This window comes from Oncorhynchus gorbuscha, linkage group LG01 (assembly GCF_021184085.1).
Source record: "Oncorhynchus gorbuscha isolate QuinsamMale2020 ecotype Even-year linkage group LG01, OgorEven_v1.0, whole genome shotgun sequence".
Lineage (NCBI taxonomy): Eukaryota > Metazoa > Chordata > Actinopteri > Salmoniformes > Salmonidae > Oncorhynchus > Oncorhynchus gorbuscha.
In genome coordinates, this window is record NC_060173.1 from 62575376 (window position 1) to 62596509 (window position 21134).

At 42.1% G+C, this 21134-nt stretch overlaps 1 protein-coding gene across 4 annotated transcripts in view; it reads right to left on the minus strand.

The window, feature by feature from the left end:
* The window catches only part of brsk2a (BR serine/threonine kinase 2a), a 545611-nt gene that overhangs the window by 96182 nt on the left and 428295 nt on the right, over positions 1–21134 (minus strand). For all 4 annotated transcript variants that reach the window (XM_046358089.1, XM_046358080.1, XM_046358106.1 and 1 more), the window contains exons 6-8: positions 19217–19250; positions 17151–17219; positions 15412–15558 (exon numbers count right to left, since the gene is read on the minus strand). In XM_046358089.1, the coding sequence (XP_046214045.1) occupies positions 15412–15558; positions 17151–17219; positions 19217–19250 (250 nt within the window). The remainder of the gene's footprint in view (positions 1–15411; positions 15559–17150; positions 17220–19216; positions 19251–21134) is intronic.

The window sequence follows — 21134 nt, forward strand, 5'->3', positions numbered from 1 at the left end:
CTGCATGTTTCCTTATGTGGACTAAACAAGCGTTATCAATGTCAACTTTCTCTGAACTTCAAACACATTATTGGCACTGAAAGTATAGTACCAGGCAAAGTATTCATATCCCTTGTATTTTTACAATGTTCTTGGCAACAATCCAATAAAATAAAAAATATTAAAGATAGATTTAAATTAAAATTAAAAATATATAATTGTTCAGCTCCCTGATTTAATAAATGGTAGAAACAATTACAGAAATGAGTCTTCTTGGGTAAGTCTTTAAGAGCTGTACACACCTGGATTGTGCAATATTAGCCATTTATTATTTTCATCGTTCTTCAAGCACTGTCAAGATGTTGGGGATAATGGTTAGAGCCATTTTCATGTCTTGCCATAGATTTTCAAGCAGATGTAAAGCAGATGTAAAGATGTAATTCAAAACTGTAACTTGGCCATTTAGGAACATTCAATGTTTTCTTGGTAAGCAGTTAGTGGAGATTTGAGATGTAGGTTCATGTCTTGCTGAAAGGTGAATTCCTCTCCCATTGTCGATTGTAAAGCAGACTGAAGCAGGTTTTCCGCAAGGATTTTGCCTGTGATTAGCTCCATCCCTGTTACAACTTCCGCCGAAGTTGGCTCCCCTGCCTGTTCGGCGGTGCTTGGCGGTCGTCGTCACCAAACTACTAGCCGCCACCATTACCTTTTTCGTTGTCTGTTTGTTTTGTCTTATTAGTTTCACCTGTGTTCTTTTGTGTGTGCATTTCTCATATGCAATGTTTTTTAGTCTTTCTGTACGAGAAGACTAGTACAGCTGCTTTTCGTTGGGTGAATTGCCAAGGCGCCAAAAATGTGGAGGCAGAATAGTGTAAAAATGTTTGTGAGTAGCTTAGGCAAGCTCCCATAATACATTTTTTGATATTTTGCAAAGCATACTAAAGGTGTGATGTCTACCTTTTAGAACTATGAAAGAATTAGCAAGATACATTTATTTATTTAAAGTATTTAAAGTTTACCTGCCCTTGTTTTGTGCGGGATTACTCGGTCACCGCAGGTGAGTCAGCACCAGACCTTTCCCCGTGTATTCTTTAGATAGCCGACCATTAGGGTCAGGAGTGGTCAGAGAGGCAACGGTGCCACTGGAAATGGTAACGCCGGGGGGGTCATAAGTAGCGTATTAGTTTGTTCCTTATCGATTCACCTGTGTTTCCAGTGGTGTTGGGAATTCCCTGGCTAGCTCAGCAGAACCCAGTGATTTCCTGGCGACAGGGGACTCTTAGAGGGTGGTCAGAGGAGTGTTCGGGCAGGTGTATAGGAGTTGCCGTTGGTGAGACTACGGTGGAGAATCCAGACCAGGTTTCCACTGTGTGCATTCCCTCTGAATATGCCGATTTGGCTATCGCCTTCAGTAAAAGGAAGGCGACCCAATTACCACCCCATCGTCCAGGGGACTGTGTGATAGATCTCCTGGAGAACGCGGCACTTCCTAGGAGTCACCTGTACCCATTGTCCCAGGAGGAGACAGTAGCTATGGATACATAAGTTGCTGAATCGTTGGGACAGGGCTACATTCGGCCCTCCGCATCACCCGTCTCCTCAAGCTTCTTTTTTTGTGAAGAAGAAGGAAGGAGGTCTGCGTTCGTGCATTGATTATCGAGGTCTAAATTCTATCACAGTGGGGTTTAGTTACCCACTACCTCTCATCGCTACGGCGGTGGAATCATTTCACGGGGCGCGCTTCTTCACAAAACTGGAGTGCGTACAATCTGGTGCGTATCTGGGGAGGAGATGAGTGGAAATGACGTAAATGTAATGTAAATGTAAAACCGCATTTAGTACTACATCTGGCCATTATGAGTTGAAAAATGGTCCAGCTGCCTTCCAATCCTTTGTAGACGAGATTCTCAGACCTGCTCGGGCAGGGAGTGGTAGTGTACATAGATGACATTTGATCTATTCTGCGCGGCACGCGTGTCTCTGGTGCGTAAGGTACATGGGCGACTGTTGGAGCATGACCTGTATTGCAAGGCCGAGAAATGTGTGTTCTTCAAACAGGCCGTTTCCTTCCTGGGTTATTGTATTTCCACCTCCGGGGTGGTGATGGAGTGTGATGCCGTTACAGCCGCGCGTAATTGGAGGTGCAGCGGTTTTTAGGGTTTTCCAATCACTACCGGAGGTTTATCCAAGATTTTGGTCAGGTGGCTGCTCCCATTACCTCACTGCTAAAGGGAGGACCGGTGAGCTTGCGTTGGTCAGCAGAGGCGGGCAGAGCTTTCAGTCGTCTGAAGGAGCTGTTCACCAATGGGCCCGTGTTGGTGCATCCGGACCCCTCTTTAGCGTTCATAGTGGAGGTGGACGCGTCCGAGGCTGGGGTCGGGGCCGTGCTGTCCCAGCGCTCGGGCGCGCCACCAAAGCTCCGCCCTTGTGCCTTCTTTTCGAGGAAGCTCAGTCCGGCGGAGCTAAACTATGACGTGGGGGACCGGGAGTTGTTAGCTGTAGTCAAGGCTCTGAAGGTGTGGAGACATTGGTTTGAGGGGGCTAAGCACCCTTTTCTCATCTGGACTGACCATCGTAATCTCGAGTATATCCGGGCAGTGAGGAGGCTAAATCCGCATCAGGTTAGAGCCATGTTTTTTACCCGGTTTCGTTTTACCATCTCGTTCCGGCCAGGCTCCCAAAACACCAAAGCCAACGCGCAGTCCCACCTCTATGATACAGAGGAGCGGTCCGTTGAGCCGACTCCCATCATTCCACCTTCATGTCTCATGGCACGGGTAGTATGGGAGGTGGACGCGGAAATAGAGAGGGCATCACGTTTAGAGCTGCACCCCCCAGTGTCCAGCAGGGGCTCAGGGGGGTCCGTGATAAACTAATCCATTGGGCTCATACTCTACCCTCCTTGGGTCATCCTGGCATCAAAAGGACATTGCGGAGTCTTAGAGGGAGATACTGGTGGCCCACGTTGGCTAAGAACGTAAGATTTTATGACAGACCCTCCCCGTACCACAACGGCCGTGGACACACTTATCGGTGGACTTTCTTACCGACCTTCCCCCGTCCCAGGTAGGTACTATGATCCTGGTCATTGTGGATCGGTTTTCTAAGTCCTGCCGTCTCATCACATTGCCCGGTCTCCCTATGGCCCTGCAGACTGCGGAGGCCCTGTTTACCCATGTCTACCGGTACTATGGGGTGCCTGAGGACATTGTTTCTGATCAGGGCCCCCAATTCACGTCCAGAGTTTGGAGGGCATTTATGGAGAGACTGGGGTCTCGGTCAGCTTGAACTCGGGTTTTCACCCCGAGATTAATGGGCAGGTGGAGCGCGTAAACCAGGATGTGGGCAGGTTTCTGCGGTCATATTGCTGGGACCGGCCTGGTGAGTGGGCGAGGTATGTTCCTTGGGCTGAGCTTGCTCAGAACTCCCTCCGCCACTCCTCAACGAACATGTCCCCTTTTCAGTGTGTGTTGGGATACCAGCCTGTCCTGGCCCCATGGCATCAGAGCTAGACCGAGGTTCCTGCGGTAGAGGAATTGGTATAGCGCTCCAAGGACACCTGGAAAGCTGTCCAGGAGTCACTGAGACTGGCGGGGGAACGGCAGAAGAGGAGCGCTGACCAGCACCCAGGAGGCCCCTCGCACCGGGGGACCGGGTCTGGCTCTCGACCCTCCACCTGCCCCTCCACCTGCCCTGCCGGAAGCAGGGGCAGGTTTCGGGTCGAGAGCCAGACTCGGTCCCCCGGTGCGAACACGGGGGCCTCACTGCGCTGCTGGTCAGCGCTCCTCTTCTATGTGGGGCCATTTAAAGTCCTGAGGAGAATAAACGAGGTATGTTACAGGTTACAACTTCCTAGGTATTATCGTATTAACCCTTCGTTTCATGTGTCTCTCCTAATGCCGGTGGTGGCTGGTCCCCTTCAGGAAGGTGAGGTGCCTGAGGTCCCTCCACCCCCTCTGAACATCGAGGGGTCCCCGGCATACACAGTACGTGGCATTCTGGACTCGAGACGCCGGGTGAGGGGCCTACAGTACCTCATGGACTGGGAGGGGTACGGTCCGGAGGAGAGGTGCTGGGTACCCTTGGGGGACATTTTGGATCCTTCTCTCCTGAGAGACTTCCGCCGCCCTCCGGGTCGCCCTTGAGGCCGGTGGCGGCGCGTTTCGGGAGCCGCGCGTCAGGGGGAGGGCGCAGCTTGGTGGTCGTCGTCACCGGCCTACTAGTCGCCACCGATCCCTTTTTCGTTGTCTGTTTGTTTTGTCTTATAAGTTTCACCTGTGACCTGTTGTGTGTGCTTGATGGGCTTCCTTATTTAAAGTACGTTTACCCGCCCTTGTTTTGTGCGGGATTAATTTTGTGTGTGCGTTAGTTAGGTGTGTTCATATTCTGGACCTGGCACCCTGTGTTTTGGGTGGTCCATATATTTCCGCGCCCTGTGTTGTGGGCTTGTTTGTTTGTGCCGGAATAAAGTGCACTTTTTCCCTGTGGAACTCTCTGCGCCTGATTCCTTCCTCACACACCTAGCCCCGCGTGACAATCCCATTTATTTATATCCTGAAAAACTCTGCAGTATTTTCCAATGTCAAGCATGCCCATACCATGATGCAGCCACCACCAGGCGGAAGTTACTCAGTGATGGGTTGTGTTGGATTTGCCCAAAACATATATATATATATAGGTATATTCCTTTGCAATGTTTTTTTTGTTTTTGCAGTATTACTTAATTTAATAGATTTTTTTTATTTAACCTTTATTAAACTAGGCAAGTCAGTTAAGAATACATTCTTATTTACAATGACGGCCTACCCATGACAAACCCAAACGACATTGGGCCAATTGTGCGCCGCCCCTATGGGACTCCCAATCACGGTCGGTTGTGATACAGCCTGGAATCAAACCAGGGTCTGTAGTGATGCCTCGAGCACTGAAATGCAGTGCCTTAGACCGCTGCGCCACTCGGGAGTGCCTTGTTGCATACAACATGCATGTTTTGTATATTTAGATTTTTCTTTTCACTCTGTCATTTAAGTCATTATTGTGGAGTCACTACAATGTTTTTGATTCATCCTCAGTTTTCTCCCATCACAGCCATTGAACTCTGTAACTGTTTTAAAATCATGGTAACATCCCTGAGCATTTTTATTTCTGTCCTGCAGTTCAGAAGGATGACTGTATCTGTGATGTGTCTTAGTGGTTTAATACATAATCCACAGCATAATTATTAAGGAGACATGCTTAAAGATATATTCAATGTCTGATTTGATATTGTTACCCATCTACCAATCACTGCCCTTCTTTATATGTCATGCCCTGACCATAGTTTGCTTTGCATGTTTATATGTTTTGTTTGGTCAGGGTGTGATCTGAGTGGGCATTCTATGTTGTATGTCTAGTTTGTCTGTTTCTGTGTTTGGCCTGATATGGTTCTCAATCAAAGGCAGGTGTTAGTCATTGTCTCTGATTGGGAACCCTATTTAGGTAGCCTGTTTTGTCATTGTGGGTTGTGGGTGATTGTCTATGTTATGTTACTTGTTAGCACAGTGTTGCATTAGCATCACGGTTGTCACTTTGTAGTGTTCAGTTTTCCATTAAAATGACGAACACTTACCACGCCGCATCTTGGTCCGATCCTTACTCCTCTTCAGACGAAGAGGAGGAAATCTGCTGTGACATTATAAAGCTTTCAAAAGGCTCCCTTACAGATGTTTTATGTATTGGGGACAGAGGAAGGGTTAGTCTTTCAAAAATAATGTCAGCCCTTATTATTTCACACAGAGTCCATGTAACATATTATGTGATTTGTTAAGCCAGATTTTACTCCTGAACTAATTTAGGCTTGCCTAAACAAAGGGGCTGAATAATTATGCAACAACAGTATTGTAATTACCAAATTGTATTATTCGTAATCATTACTTTTTTCTCTCACTTTGACATTACAAGTATTTTGAGTTCATTGTTGACAACAAGTGACAATTAAATAAAGTTATCCCACTTTGCAAACACAATAAATTTGAAGAAATACAAGAGGTAAGAATACTTTTGCAAGGCACTGTATACTTATAGTGTAATTGATCACTCACAAGCAGAATTTCATGAAGAAAATCAACGTGTCAACTTAAAAACAGCTCCAGGTATATCTTGAATGAATATACTAAATTACAAGTAAAGTGTTTGAAATTGAAGTACATTTTTAATGAGTGTGTTTAAGTTTAATGATGGTGAACATATCGTATACTGAAAAATAATACATTTGAAGCATGATGTGTAGGCAGTTTGCTTAGGATTCAAACCTTCTCAAATGGCCTAGTTCATACTCTTAGAGGAGGTGCTTCCACAATAACGTGATTTGTATTGCATACAAGGTAAAGAATTAGATTCTTCACACTCCATAATAAGACATTATCCCATTATGCTACCTTTTCATGCTTTTTGAAATTAAATGAACACACGTTTTGCTGGTTTGTCTTGTAGTAATGTGGTGCATGCCCATTCTCTACTGCCCCCGCTGGAGTAATTGCGTGCCCATGGTAAACATAATTATTTTTTGTCAAAAGTTGCTAATATATGCAAATAAAAATATTATTGAATAGAAAACACTCTAAAGCTTTTAAAACCGTTTAAATTGTGTCTCTGTGTAAAGCAGAACTCTCAAAATATGCATTCTCCCAAACTATCTCTTCTCATCTGAAAAGTTGGGCCACCTTTGACGTCATCGCAAACACCCTCCCCAAACAGTTACAGCTCCAGGAACAGTCTCCACGTGTTCAGCGTGATCTCAGCTTTCAATGGGGCTTGTCATTGTGAGAATCGCCCGCTCGCGAGAGTTTGAGCACGCGGTAAGCTCCCAGTTAATCAAAAACAGCTGTCACTTTTCTGTGCGCAGTGGTCAAGTCCTCTCTTTCTTCCAAGATCGATTGAACGGTGCCTGTGTTTCTGTTTGTTCTCAAAATTGCTGTACACCTTTATAACATGTTACAGCTTGATTATGAAGTTAGTTTGACAAGTTAACTAGACATATAATATATAATTTCAACGTTTTGGTGCGCAACCACTTCAATTTTGCGTAAATTTCGACCGAAATGTGGGTATTTTGAGAACCGAAAGACGTAGACTTGAAAACTAAAAGCTGGTTTGGTAAGTATAATCCCTTCCAGGTCGTTTGATGGAAGAACAACAAAGGTAAGGGAATATTTAATGTATTAATTTTGGGTTTCTGTCGACTCCAAGATAGGAGTCATTATGCTACTGTGGGAGCGCCGACTCCATATTATAGTCTAGTGAACGCAAAATGTAACGTTAAAATTAAATGTAACAATGCAATTGCATTTAGAAGAAGTGTATCTTGCTATACATATGTAAAACATGCATATTTAGTCAAAGTTTATGATGTGTATTCCTTGTTAGCTGACGTTATCTGCCGGGGCTATCGTCATTTCTCAGGACATTTGGGTAGCATTTTTTGAACGATGCATCATTGTAAACAGAGATTTATGGATATATATAGCATATTATTGAAAGAAAATTAATGTACTGTGTAACTTGTTATATTACTGTCATCTGATGAAGATTTCAAAAGGTTAGTGAAATGATTTTTCTTTTAATCCTGCGTTTGTTGATTGCATATTTTTTCCTACTTGGCTATGCTAATGAGCTATGTCTGCGGTGGTGGTTTGACATAAATATTTGCTATGTTTTCGCCGTAAAACATTTTAGAAATCTGACTTGCTGGCTAGATAAACAACTTGTTTATCTTTCATTTGAGCTATTTTACTTGTTAATGTGTGGAGGTTAAATATTTTTAGGAATATTTCTTGCGTTACCTGCGCCACATTCCAGCTGGGGGGGGTGGGGGCGCATTCCGAAATGGGAACTGTTGTCTCTAACAGGTTAAACTTTTATTTTTAGCAAAGTATTTAATTGAAAAATATATATAAGAACATCCTTTTTTGGTAAGAAGGTGCCCAGCATAAAAAACGGTGTGTTGGACACAGTATATCAGATAGAGAGAGCCTGTCTGCATCCCTGATTTCTGTAACTGTTAACTTACCTGTGTAATTTTGAATTAAGCTCAAATATGGTCCCGTTATATCAATTGCTATGCTAATCCATGGACAGTTCATTGCCTCGGTCAAAATAGTATGTAGATGAAAGTTATTTTAGCACTTGTATGTTATTTTAGAAATGAAGATTGCAACGCAACAATAAAACACGTTTACAATAGGCCTATATCTAAAAATATATACCGCCAAATTATATACAGTGACATACGGTGCAGTGAAAATATTTTTGCCACCTGATATTCTCTATTTTTGCATATATTTGAATGTTATTGGCTCTTCAACCAAAACCTCATAATAGATAAAGGGAACCTGAGTTTACAAATAACAAAAGAAATTGATACATATTTTATTTACGTAATTAACAAAGTTATGCAACACCCAATTCCCTGTGTGGAAAAGTACAGTAATTTCCCCGTAATACTCAATAACTGGTTGTACCACCTTTAGCTGCAATGACTGCAACCAAATGCTTGTTGTAGTTGTTGATCAGTCTCACATCGCTGTGGAGGACTTCTGGCCCACTCGTGTATGCTGAACTGCTTTACAACTGCGACGTTCGTGGGTTTTCAAGCATGAACTGCTCAATTTCAAGTCCTGCCACCACATCTCAATTGGGATTGGGTCTGGACTTTGACTAGCCATTCCAAAACTTCAAATTTGTTGCTTTTTAGACATTTTCATGTAGACTTGATTGTGTGTTTTGGATTATTGTCTTGTGCACACTAGAGGGTAATTTGGTCACTTGACTGCAGGAAAGTGTTTTAAGTAACCTTCTGTCTTACGTAACCATATCATATCATACCAAACCTAACATATTATACTAAAATCAGTGCCCCAGCTTTATGTTTACCATGTTACGTCGAGTCTATGAGACCAGACTGGCACACAGAATGTCTTGCAAGCAGTAGTTCTGAGTGATAGTGTTGTTGTACCATGTGCAGCCCCCTGAATAAGTTTCACTTTTGCATGGCGACTTGAGATTTTCTGTGAACATACTGAAAATAACTTGACAATGTGTTGATCAGTCAGCACAGATTTGGATTATAAAAATGACAAGACAGCAGAGAAAGAGTTTGTGCTGGAGCTGGAATTTATTCTACATGTTTGACCTCTCTAAAATTATCAAACGCCATTGTTGCAACCCCTGTTACCAGTCTGTTCAACCTCTCTTTCATTTCGTCCGAGGACCCTCTTCAAAGGGGGTGACACTCTAGACCCAACCTGTTACAGACCTATATCCATCCTGCCCTGCCTTTCTAAAGTCTTTGAAAGCCAAGTTAATAAACAGATCACTGACCATTTCGAATCCCACCGTACCTTCTCCGCTGTGTAATCCGGTTTCCGAGCTGGTCAAGGGTGCACCTCTGGAACGCTCAAAGTACTAAATGATATCATAACAGCCATCGCTAAAAGACAGTACTGTGCGACTAGCATCACTACTCTGGACGGTTCTGACCTAGAAAACATGGACAACTACAAATACCTAGGTGTCTGGCTAGACTGTAAACTCTCCTTCCAGACTCATATCAAACATCTCCAATCCAAAATCAAATCTAGAATCGGCTTTCTACTTCGCAACCTAGCCTCCTTCACTCACGCCACCAAACTCACCCTAGTAAAACGGACTATCCTACCGATCCTTGACTTCGGCGATGTCATCTACAAAATAGCTTCCAATAATCTACTCAGCAAATTGGATGTAGTCTATCACAGTGCCATTCGTTTAGTTACCAAAGCGCCTTATACCACCCACCACTGCAACCTGTATGCTCTAGTCGGTTGGCCCTCGCTACATATTCGTCGCCAGACCCACTGGCTCCAGGTCATCTAGAGGTCTATGCTAGGTAAAGCTCTGCCTTATCTCAGCTCACTGGTCACGCTAACAACACCCACCCGTAGCACGCACTCCAGCAGGTACATATATCTCACTGGTCATCCCCAAAGCCAACACCTCCTTTGGCCGACTTTCCTTCCAGTTCTCTGCTGCCAGTGACTGGAACAAATTGCAAAAATCGCTGAAGGTGGAGACTTTTATTTCACTCACCAACTTTAAACATCAGCTATCTGAGCAGCTAACCGATCGCTGCAGCTGTACATATATCATATTCCAAATAGCCCACCCAATCTACCGACCTCATCCCCATATTGTTTTTATTTACTTTGCTGCTCTTTTGCACACCAGTATCACTACTTACACACCATCATCTGCTCATCATCATCTGCTCATCTATCACTACAGTGTTAATCTGATATAGTGTAATTACTTTGATACAATGGCCCATTTACTGCCTTACCTTCTCATGCTTTTTGCACACACTGTATATAGACTTTCTTTTTTTCTATTGTGTTGACTGTACTCTTGTTTATTCCATGTGTGTTGTTGTTTCTGTCACACTGCTTTGCTTTATCTTGGCCTGGTCGCAGTTGTAAATGAGAACTCATTCTCAACTAGCTTACCTGGTTAAATAAAGGTGAAATAAATATATATATACATTTTTTCTAATGCTGTCAGTTGAGTCTGGTAAATTGATGCTAGCTAGCATGCACAACTATTGTTCTGTTTACATGTGTGTTTGGGATTCAACCCTTTACTATATGTGGTAGCTTACTGTTTCTGAACAAAACAATTTGTTTTCTCTGCTATGGTTTGTGTGGTCTTGGTTGCTCTTTGAGAAAATGTAGCGCAGTGTTTGTCCTAACTGTCTGATTTCTAACTACCTCATCTTACCATAGCTTGGCCGGTGCAATACGAATGAACATGAGTAGAGTGGAAGTTTCCCAAAGTTAGGTTGTTTTAAACTTAACATAACTAACTAGATACGTTGTGTGTAAGAATGTATGATCTTTTGTGGCAGATGAACTTGCAATGCAGTACATGTTAGCAAACTTTAGAATCATACTTTGGCAAAGATTACTTAGCTAGCTAAAGTTAATTGGTTATCATAGCAGCCAAGGACGATTGCTAGTTATTTGTGAATATTTGTTTGTGCTCCGATTACACGCAATTGTTAAGATCAACAGTTTACACATGATGACTTCCGACCTGATGGACTGTAGACGCAAGCTAATGTTAGCTATGTAACGTTAGCTAGTTGGCTACCTAGCTAATCAAAATATTTGTTTGCATTTATTGATTCACTTCTTATGACTGGCATCATGGCGCAGGCAACTGTGTTGTTGCTGAGCAACCAACCAGGTATTAGAACTCTGAGATTATGCTAAAAAAAAGATGTTAGCATTGTCATAAACTCAACAAAAAGGTAGCACATTGTTGTTTCTTAACTGACAGGAATGTGCACGTGGGAGCGATAAAATTATACATTTAATAAAAACTGTTGCACCTACAAATGTAGTCAATCCGGCAATGGTCACTTTATGAACTAGTTTTAATCCAATGTCTAGAATTGAGCTAGGTAGGAATAAAGGTAGGTAGAAATAAGCAAGAAATACTCTTAAAAATCAATTGCTAACCCTTTTCAAAAATCCGGTATGTGGTTCTCGGTAACAGCCAGATGGCTCAAGAAGGGAGGAGGGGAGTGTGTTGTGTACCTCCAATCAAGATGATTTAATTGAGATTGGTGTCATATTATCCTAGATATGACGGTAGGGAGTTTTGAATTTAACACTGAGCTTCAATCAAAGACTATAATACTAAAAGACTGTACATAAGTGTACTGAAGGCAGATGACAGCATATATCGATTATACTAAAATAAAAAATAATTAAAGTACACTTTTCATAAGTGTGTTGAAGTGTAATAATAGTATATTTATAGTATACTTAAGACAAACTAGAAGAGTTTCATATTTGAAGTATACTATTATTATATCATTTTTTTTGTATATTTAACCTGTTCACGTGCGAGTTCCAACTATCTACTAACTGTCGCTCCCAGCACACATGTTGTTATGCGCGTGATGACAGAATGCACGCACTGTTCCAAAATGTGATTTTTACGCAACAGGACAGTTAACCAGATGAACCCTCAAACCAAGACACACTGCCTGCTAATTATCTATGGGCTATGTTTCAACAAATTTTTCTCTAACAAGTTCTACAATGTTTTTATTTTATTTTCTAACAACAGTTTGACTTGAGGTGTGTTCCGCCTCATTAATTGACAGGGAAGTAGCCCATAGACAATTTATGTTTGAGGCTTTACTGAGCGGGACAAACATCTCACTTTTATGAGAGCCCAGACACTTCAGCAGTGTTTCCTCAGATCAAGTATGCAGATATTTTTCCCTATGGCACATTTTCTGGCTGGTGCTCGCATTGCCTTAATTGCTGTTTTCATTACAAATAATAACTTTGGACATGTGTGCGTTCCTATCAAAGGAAGTACCTTATTTTCTTGTGGTTTCTATTGTGGCATACCGTATGTACAGTCCCTTCGGAAAGAATTCCATTGAGGATTTCCTACGCTGGACAACTTGTTACAGCCGCTGATGAGTTATTGATAGTAATCTCCCAAAAAATGTAAATGTAAATGTAAATTAAGATATAAGGGGAGATTCAAAACCTGCACTGAGTGTACAAAACCTTAAGGACACCAGCTCTTTCCATTACATAGACTGACCAGGTGAATCCAGGTGAAAGCTACGATCCCTTAATGATGTCAATTGTTAAATCCACTTCAATCAGTGTAGACGAAGGGTAAAAGACAGGTTAAGGAATGCTTTTTAAGCCTTGTGACAATTGAGACAATGACTGTGTATGTGTGCCATTCAGAGGGTGAATGGGCAAGATAAAATATTTAAGTGCCTTTGAATGGGGTATGGTAGCTGCCACGCCCTGATCTGTTTCAGCTGTCCTTGTGATTGTCTCCACCCCCTCCAGGTGTCGCTTATTTTCACTTGTGTCTTTCTGGGGCAGAAACACACAGATCCTATCCTGTCTTTTTGTCCCAGTTCGACTTGTGTGTTTCCAAGTTAACCAGCGGTTTTCCCATTCTCCTTCTTTTCGCATTTTCTTTTTTCTAATCCTCCCGGTTTTGACCCTTGCCTGTTTCTGGACTTTGTTCCCGCCTGCCTGACCATTCTGCCTGCATTGACCACTAGCCTGTCTGCCACTCTGTACCTCCAGGACTCTGATCTTGTTTTGACCTTTTTGCCTGTCCACTACCATTCTCTTGCCTACCCCTTTGATTTAATAAACATTGTAAGACTCCAACCATCTGCCTCCTTTGTCTGCATTTGGGTCACGCCTTGTGCAATGACAGTATAAGGTGCCAGGCACACTGGTTTGTGTCAAGAACTGCTATGCTAGTGGGTTTTTCACACTCAATATTTCCACATGTGTATCAACAATGGTTCACCACCCAAAGGACATCCAGCCAACTTGACACAACTGTGGGAAGCACTGGAGTCAACACTGGCCAAAATTCCTGTGGAACACTTTTCAACACCTTGTAGAGTCCATGCCACAATGAATTGAGGCTGTTCTGAGGTAAAGGGGTGGGGGGGTGGTGCAACCCAATAGTAGGAAGGTATCCTTAATGTTTTGTACACTCAGTGTTATGCAGGTGAATGAGGACCCAAAAGCGACTTGGCGAAAACAGAGTCTTTAATCCAGTTTAAGGAAATAGCAATACTCCTAGACAAATCGGAGCGGTAAATAAAGCATAAAAACAATATCACTCGTAATCACGAGAACTGACTGGAGACTCGATAATAAACTGCAGGTTGCCTCGGGAAGGCACTTGACCGTAGCAGACTCAGACACCTGCTCACCACGCAGCATCTGAGGGAAACACGACATGACAGGGCGATACAAAGACACAGCACGGTGAACAATATACAAGGATCCGACAGGGCAGAAACGGAAAACAAGGGGAGAAATAGGGACTCTAATCAGGGGAAAAGATAGGGAACAGGTGTGGGAAGACTAAATGATTGATTAGGGGAATAGGAACAGCTGGGAGCAGGAACGGAACGACAGAGAGAAGAGAGAGAGGGAGGGAGAGAGAAAAAGGGGAACGAACCTAAAAAGACCAGCAGGGGGAAAACGAACAGAAGGAAAAGCAAAATGACAAGACAATATAAGACAAAACATGACACTCAGAGTGAATTGATATTGATCATCAGTTGGTGTCTGCTTGATTTACAGCAGGGTCTAGTTAGATTTAATAGATAAAGCATTAAGATAATGGGTTCATGTTTTCATATGTTTTTGTGCCTGGGATTGGACATCGAGTCTACTGTGTACAATTGTGTAGGATAGACTATTGTGTAACACTCAACGCTATTTCTATAAATTATTCGGCATACAATGACAACAAATTACATAGCGTAGTGCGCTTATTCACAATATGACCTGGCAATGAAATAACGTGATAAATGCATTTTGTTTTCCATGTTACATATGCAATTTTAAACAATACCAGGGGCTTGAAGTAGCCTAATTAAACTTGAATTTGGAGCTCAGAAATTCAAGCACTGGAATAGGCCTAACTTGAAAATCAGACATTTCCTCAATTTGGTGCTTGAAAAGTCCTTATATTAAATTATTGTAGCCAATTTATAAGGTCTCCTGCTCCCTTTTTAATTATCTGTGATTTAATTTTATATCTGTTTTTGAGAGATTTAGTTTGTTTTCCACTGCTTCAATTCAGTCTTGAGCTACTCTGTTGCGGTAAAACCATGGGTGGATCTAATGTTGGCTTCAACTTGGATTTCCATACATATCCATTCCCCCCAAAATAACCCGTTTTATTTTTACCTGTAGAATGATATAAATGATATTGAGGTTGAGGTCCTTGATAAGGAGAATTATGTGGTGAAAGTCCTTGAATTTGACTTGCCAATGTCTGTATGAATGGTACCTGAATGACTACTGGCATCATGTTTCCCTCCGAGCCAAGCGTGGGGTGGTAGGGTAGCCTAGAGGTTAGAGAGGTGGAACAATAGACGGGGTGATTGCTGCTTCAAGCCCTGGGCTGAAAAATAGCGGGAACTGAACTGACAACCAGAGGGCTACTGGTCCCTGTTCCCAGGTACCATTCAATGTCACTGTGCCCTTAATCAAGGCAGCTAACCACTCAGGTACAGACTGGCCATAGGGTAGTTCTGGCAAATGCCAGATGGGCTGGTCCCTCTTAAGCCAAGTGGGCTTTTAAAATAGTTTGTTAGCTTTTTTGGCCCAGAATTGCCATTATTTAATAGTGGGGGTTTCAAGGGGGAAAAAATGGGCCGTTGTGGGGGCCTTGAGAGGAAGAAATACCTGTAACCCTTGAAATTGCTTTGCACCTGATGCTGTGTTAATCCCATGTACGTTGTGTAAGGTTGCTGACCTATTGTGACAGCAAAATCATTAGGCCAAAGCAAAATAATCTCTCTGAGCCCGTGTTTAAACAACCAAGCATTAAACTGACCGTTAGCCGTTTGGTGGCGTCTACCTCGATCATGCCCTGGAGGAGGTTCTGACAGTCTGGGGGTATGAAGTGGGGCATATGGAACACTCCTAGCTTCACCTTCTCCAGCAGGTTCCTCAGATTGTCATCATCAAATGGAAGGGCACCCTGAGAGGGGGGGGGGGGGGGGATGAGGGAGACCAGAAGGGGGAGAGACAGGGGAAAGAGGGAAGTAGAGGGTGGCAAAGTTATGAGGCAAAGTTGCCATCAGACCAATCGTGTTAACTTGGAACCCAATGGCTGAGAGTTCATCAAAAAGATCAAGCGATGGCAAGGAAATAAAATAAAAAGACTCCTCGAAAAAAAAAAAACTGAGTTTCTGACCTGATGAAGCAACACTCCAATTAGTGAGATTTGCCCTTCAACGTGATGCTAAATAAATAATAAACAGGTAAACAGAGAAGAGGGCTGCAGTGTTAATAATTACTCTGCATTCTCTCTCTTTCCACCTCCCTACTTTAACACTCACAACCGTTTATCAAGACGGACTGACACCCTGCAGATGTGGTTGTTATACACAACAGGAACATCAAGAATACAAGAGAGAGAAGGAAGGAAGGAGAGAGAGAAAGACAGAGATGGGGAAGACTTGTGTAACAAATTAATTGCAGGGGAATGAGAGTGTCTCATCCAATCCAACAAATGGTGCTCTCCTAGCCAGCAACAGGACAGAGGGAGCCCAGATTAAGCACAGCTCGACAGGAGAGAGAGAGCATTTACTTACACTCAAACAAATGGAAATAAACTTTGTTTGGAAGGTGGAAAGTAAAGAAATTTATAAAGATAATGACAAACCAAATCATATGTGAATAGAAAGAGAACGGGACTTAGAAGATGCATCGGCACTTGTCGTTCTTTGTTTAAGTGGCCTGGTGTAACACATGCATGAATGTGCACGCACGCACGCACACACAAGAACACCAACACCAACCCACCAACACATATGCATGCACACGCATGCACACACACACAGTGGTCTGTGGCCAAAAAACAGTCAGTCTGAGTTAGTATTTATTTCAGTAAGCAGAGTGTCTGTGTGGCTGTATCCATTATTCATAGAGGAGGGACGTGGAGAAACTACAGTCCTAGATTATGAAATAAGGCACCAGGCTTCAGGGACTTCTATATTATAGCCAAAACACAGGGAGAGAATGGGAGGCTAACTGTGGCCAAACAAAGTAGTCCCTATGTATAACGGATGTGAAGCGGCTAGCTAGTTAGCGGTGGTGCGCACTACTAGCATTTCAATCGGTGACATCACTTGCTCAGAGACATTGAAGTAGTGGTTCCCCGAGCCCTGCAAGGGCCGTGGCTTTTGTGGAGTGATGGGTAACGATGCTTCGTGGGTGACTGTTGTTGATGTGTGCAGAGTGTCCCTGGTTCGCGCCCGGGTATGGGCGAGGGGACGGTTTAAAGTTATACTGTTACATATGGTCAGGCTAGAAAAGACCAAAGTGCTCAGATGATATTGTTGTTGCGCTAGTATATCTAAGGTTGGGGTCAGGATTTTAGTCCATTCCATTAGTAATCCATTAGCTAGTAATCCAAGTCATGCGTTGGGGCTATTGAACCAGCCACCAGTGCACTCTGATGTATGCAAGCGCATATTGTTTCTGTACGTCTCTTGCTGGTGGCAAATCCAATTTCCCCTTGTGGGATTAATAGTTTATTCAATTCAAAGGGTTAAAGTTGACACTCACCACCAATAGGGCAAAGAGGATGACCCCACAGCTCCACACGTCTGCTTTTCTGCCGTCATACTTCTCCCCCTAAGAGAGAGAGAAAGACAAAGAGAGAGAAAAAACATTAAGAGAAACATAGGAATTTTTAAGTGAAGGCTAATATCTCAGAGGAGGATCATGGATCAACCTCATTTTGGGGTAATTCCGAGTTAAGGGAATGTAATTCCCTTTTTATGTACTTTTCTCTCTACGTGTATTCTTAAGCATGAGAATAGCACCCGTTATTTGTTTGGGGTGGAGATCAAACAAAAGAAGGTGTGGTGGAGGTGACCTTGATTTAAATCCCTCATAATTCCACCACCGTTACTCGTGATGAAACAATGAATAAGGTCAAGCAACCTGTCAGTTTCAAGTGGAACGTCTACTTTATTTTTTCGGATAGAAATTACAATTCTCCATGCACTGTAATTTACAAATTAACAAGAGTTATTGATATATGAGCTAGGTAAATTATACTGAAAAAACATATAAACGAAACATGACATTTTTTTTATTTTACTGAGTTTACTCAGTTCATATAAGTCGATTGAAATAAAACAATTGTATTGTCCCCAGCACAAGGTGCACTTGTGTAATGAACATGCTGTTTAATCGGCTTCTTGATATGCCACACCTGTAAGGTGGATAGATTATATTGGTAAAGGGGAAACGGTCACTAATAGGGATGTAAAAAATGTGCGCACAAAATTTGGGAGAAGCTTTTTGTGCGTACGGAATATTTCTGGGATTTTTTACTTCAGCTCATGAAACATGGGACCTACACATTACATGTTGAGTTTATATTTATTTTTTTGAGTGTAGTATGCTGTTTGGATAAGGGGATTGTAAATATATATGATTATTGTTTTAGATCTTTTTTTACCTTTCGCTGGAGAGAAATGTGAAACCAGTCATATGTCAGCAAATGGAAGCATATCAACTTCAGCTTCTGTAGCCATACGCAAATGACAGTATAGCGCCAAACCTACCGAGTTTATTTATGATTTCTAGAATGTTTTAATTATATGACCAGACTTATCACTGTATTTCTACAACTTGTATGCGGTAAAATTAGCCACTATCAGTAGCCACAGTCAGCTACCCACATAGCTTACACTTCACTTTAGTGTTAGGTTCCTTACATTTTGCAACATTCCATTACATTGTCGGTTTACCTTTCTTTCCTCTGTCACGTTCATGTGGTTGTTCCTGAGGATCCCTAGCAAAAGGGGATCATATTAGGCTAGCGCAAGCCCTGTTGTACACTTGTCTCACCTTCAAATATATTTTTTTATTTGGTTTGAATTTTTTAAATTGAACTTTTATTTAACTAGGCAAGTCAGTTAAGAACAAATTCTTATTTACAATGACGGCCTACACCAGCCAAACCCAGACGACGTTGGGCCAATTGTGCGCTGCCCTATGGGACTCCCAATCACATCCGGTTGTGAAACAGCCTGGATTCATACCAGAGTGTCTGTAGTGATGCCTCAAGCACTGAGATGCAGTGCCTTAGACCGGTACTCCACTTGGGAGCCCCAAATAGATTGAACAATTGAATAAGGCAACCTTCAGGATGAATCAAACCAATGTATTCTTGATTCACCAATATATTCTGTGCGTAGCGGCTCTCCAAACTTTAAAAAAGTATTATTCATAAATACTTTCCCAAACGTAAATAATATACAAGATCAGAGTATTTTTAAATCTACCAATTGGCGCTGAATAGGACACAAATACAATATGCATGTATTTACACATTTTCTTTCAATGATCCCTAATATTCTGAACCGTTTCTATAGAATATTCTAGTGAGTCTGTCAAGAAAACCCTATTGAATGAAAACTCCATGAGAAAATCTGTTGGTCAGCATGTTGGAGGGTTTTCCAATGGTTGAATTCAATTTATTCAGCACGAGCACCTGCATAAGGTAAGTCTGAATACCAACTACTGAGAAGTGCGTGGGAAAGGAAATCATAGGAAAGGCATACAGTTCCTAGGACAGAATCGTGCCCTTGAAGAGTAAACTAATACATAGTACTCACCCTTATAACCTCTGGGCATGCATAGTGTGGAGATCTGTGAAGAGACACATAAAACAACATTTATTGGCAAAATTCTACGTGGCAACATCAATGCAAAAAAAATCCTACAAAAAACCGGTGCATAGAAACTTTATTCCGTATATAGTGCACTACTGTTGTTTAGAGACAGTTCTGGTCCAAAGTAATTCCCCACCATATATATTGAATAAGGTGTCATTTGGAAGATCCATCGCTTTCACTTTGTTATCACCCAACGTAGTATGTGATTGTGAAGGACAAACAATTGATTTTACAGGATCCATCTTTCAGTCTTTACTGTGAGTTTTTTAAAATGATTTAACTAGGCTAGTCATTTAAGAACAAATTCTTATTTTCAGTGAAGGCCTAGGAACAGTGGGTTAACTGCCTGTTCAGGGGCAGAATGACAGATTTGTACCTTGTCAGCTCGGGGGTTTGGACTTACAACCTTACGGTTACTAGTCTAACGCTCTAACCACTAGGCTACCCTGCCGTTTACACAGCATTCCCATGTGGATCGTACAGTCTGCACTTTGCAGGGTTGTAACCTCACTTATATGATGGCTTACGCATAAACACTCACACAAATTACAACCAACAGAAACCATTCTTGGAACCTTTCAATTTTGTTGTACGTGTAATTCAGCTTGCTGCTTTTTTACATTTTACAATGATTTCACTTTGTTATTACCCCAGGGAGTATGTGATTGTGAAAGAAGAAGCAAGTGATTTTCCAGACACTATCTTTCATCAGCAAGTCAATGGGGATTGCGTCAGACATTTCTATTATGATGTCACCATATAATAGATTGCAGAGCATTCGATTTGCCCCCCAGCTCTGCTAAAACCATTTTGACAACCGAGTGCCATTTTCAAGGGATTGTTAAATAAATGTTAACTATTTCATTGTAATATCATAGTCAGAACTACAAATTGTATTCAATTATTCAATGCAAAACACATTTTGCTATATCATCAGAGTTATACAGCAAATAACTGCATGCTTCTCATGATCAGTAAACATCAGTTGATCATGCAATTTCAGATACGTTAGGTTAATTGGATATATAACAAGTATGAGTGGTTTAGATTCATGTTCCATCCTTTGTAGGCTCTGCCTATCAAGCCGCAGAACATGCAGATGGGCTTATTTGCTGATGTACTGTTAGCTGGTAATGTTTACTTTGCAACCTACCAGTAGAAACTTTGTACAGTTGGCTAAACAGTGGTAAGTAGACCAAATGCACTTTTTCTCCAAATATGCTTCCTAGTGAACTTAGCTAACATGATCAACATGGTCTTTCACAGCTAAAATAGTCATCCCGGAATCGCCTCTTCACTGTTGATGTTGAGACTCGTGTTTTGAGGATACTATTTAATGAAGGTGCCAGTTGAGGACTTGTGACACTCTAATGTACTTGTCCTCTTGCTCAGTTGTGCACCGGGGCCTCCCACTCCTCTTTCTATTCTGGTTAGAGCCTGGTTTGCGCTGTTCTGTGAAAGGGTTAGTACACAGCGTTGTACGAGATCTTCAGTTTCTTGGCAATTTCTCGCATGGAATAGCCTTCATTTCTCAGAACAATAATAAACGGAAGAGTTTCAGAAGAAAGTTCCTTTGTTTCTGGCCATTTTGAGCCTGTAATCAAACCCACAAATGCTGATGCTCCAGATACTCAACTAGTCTAAAGAAGGCCCATTTTATTGCTTCTTTAATCAGGACAACAGTTTTCAGCTGTGCTAACATGATTGCGAAAGGGTTTTCTAGCCTTTTAAAATGATAAACTTGGATTATCTGACACAACGTGCCATTGGAGCACAGGAGTTATGGTTGCTGATAATGGACCTCTGTATGCATATGTAGATATTCAATTTTTTTAAAATCTGTCATTTCCAGCTACAA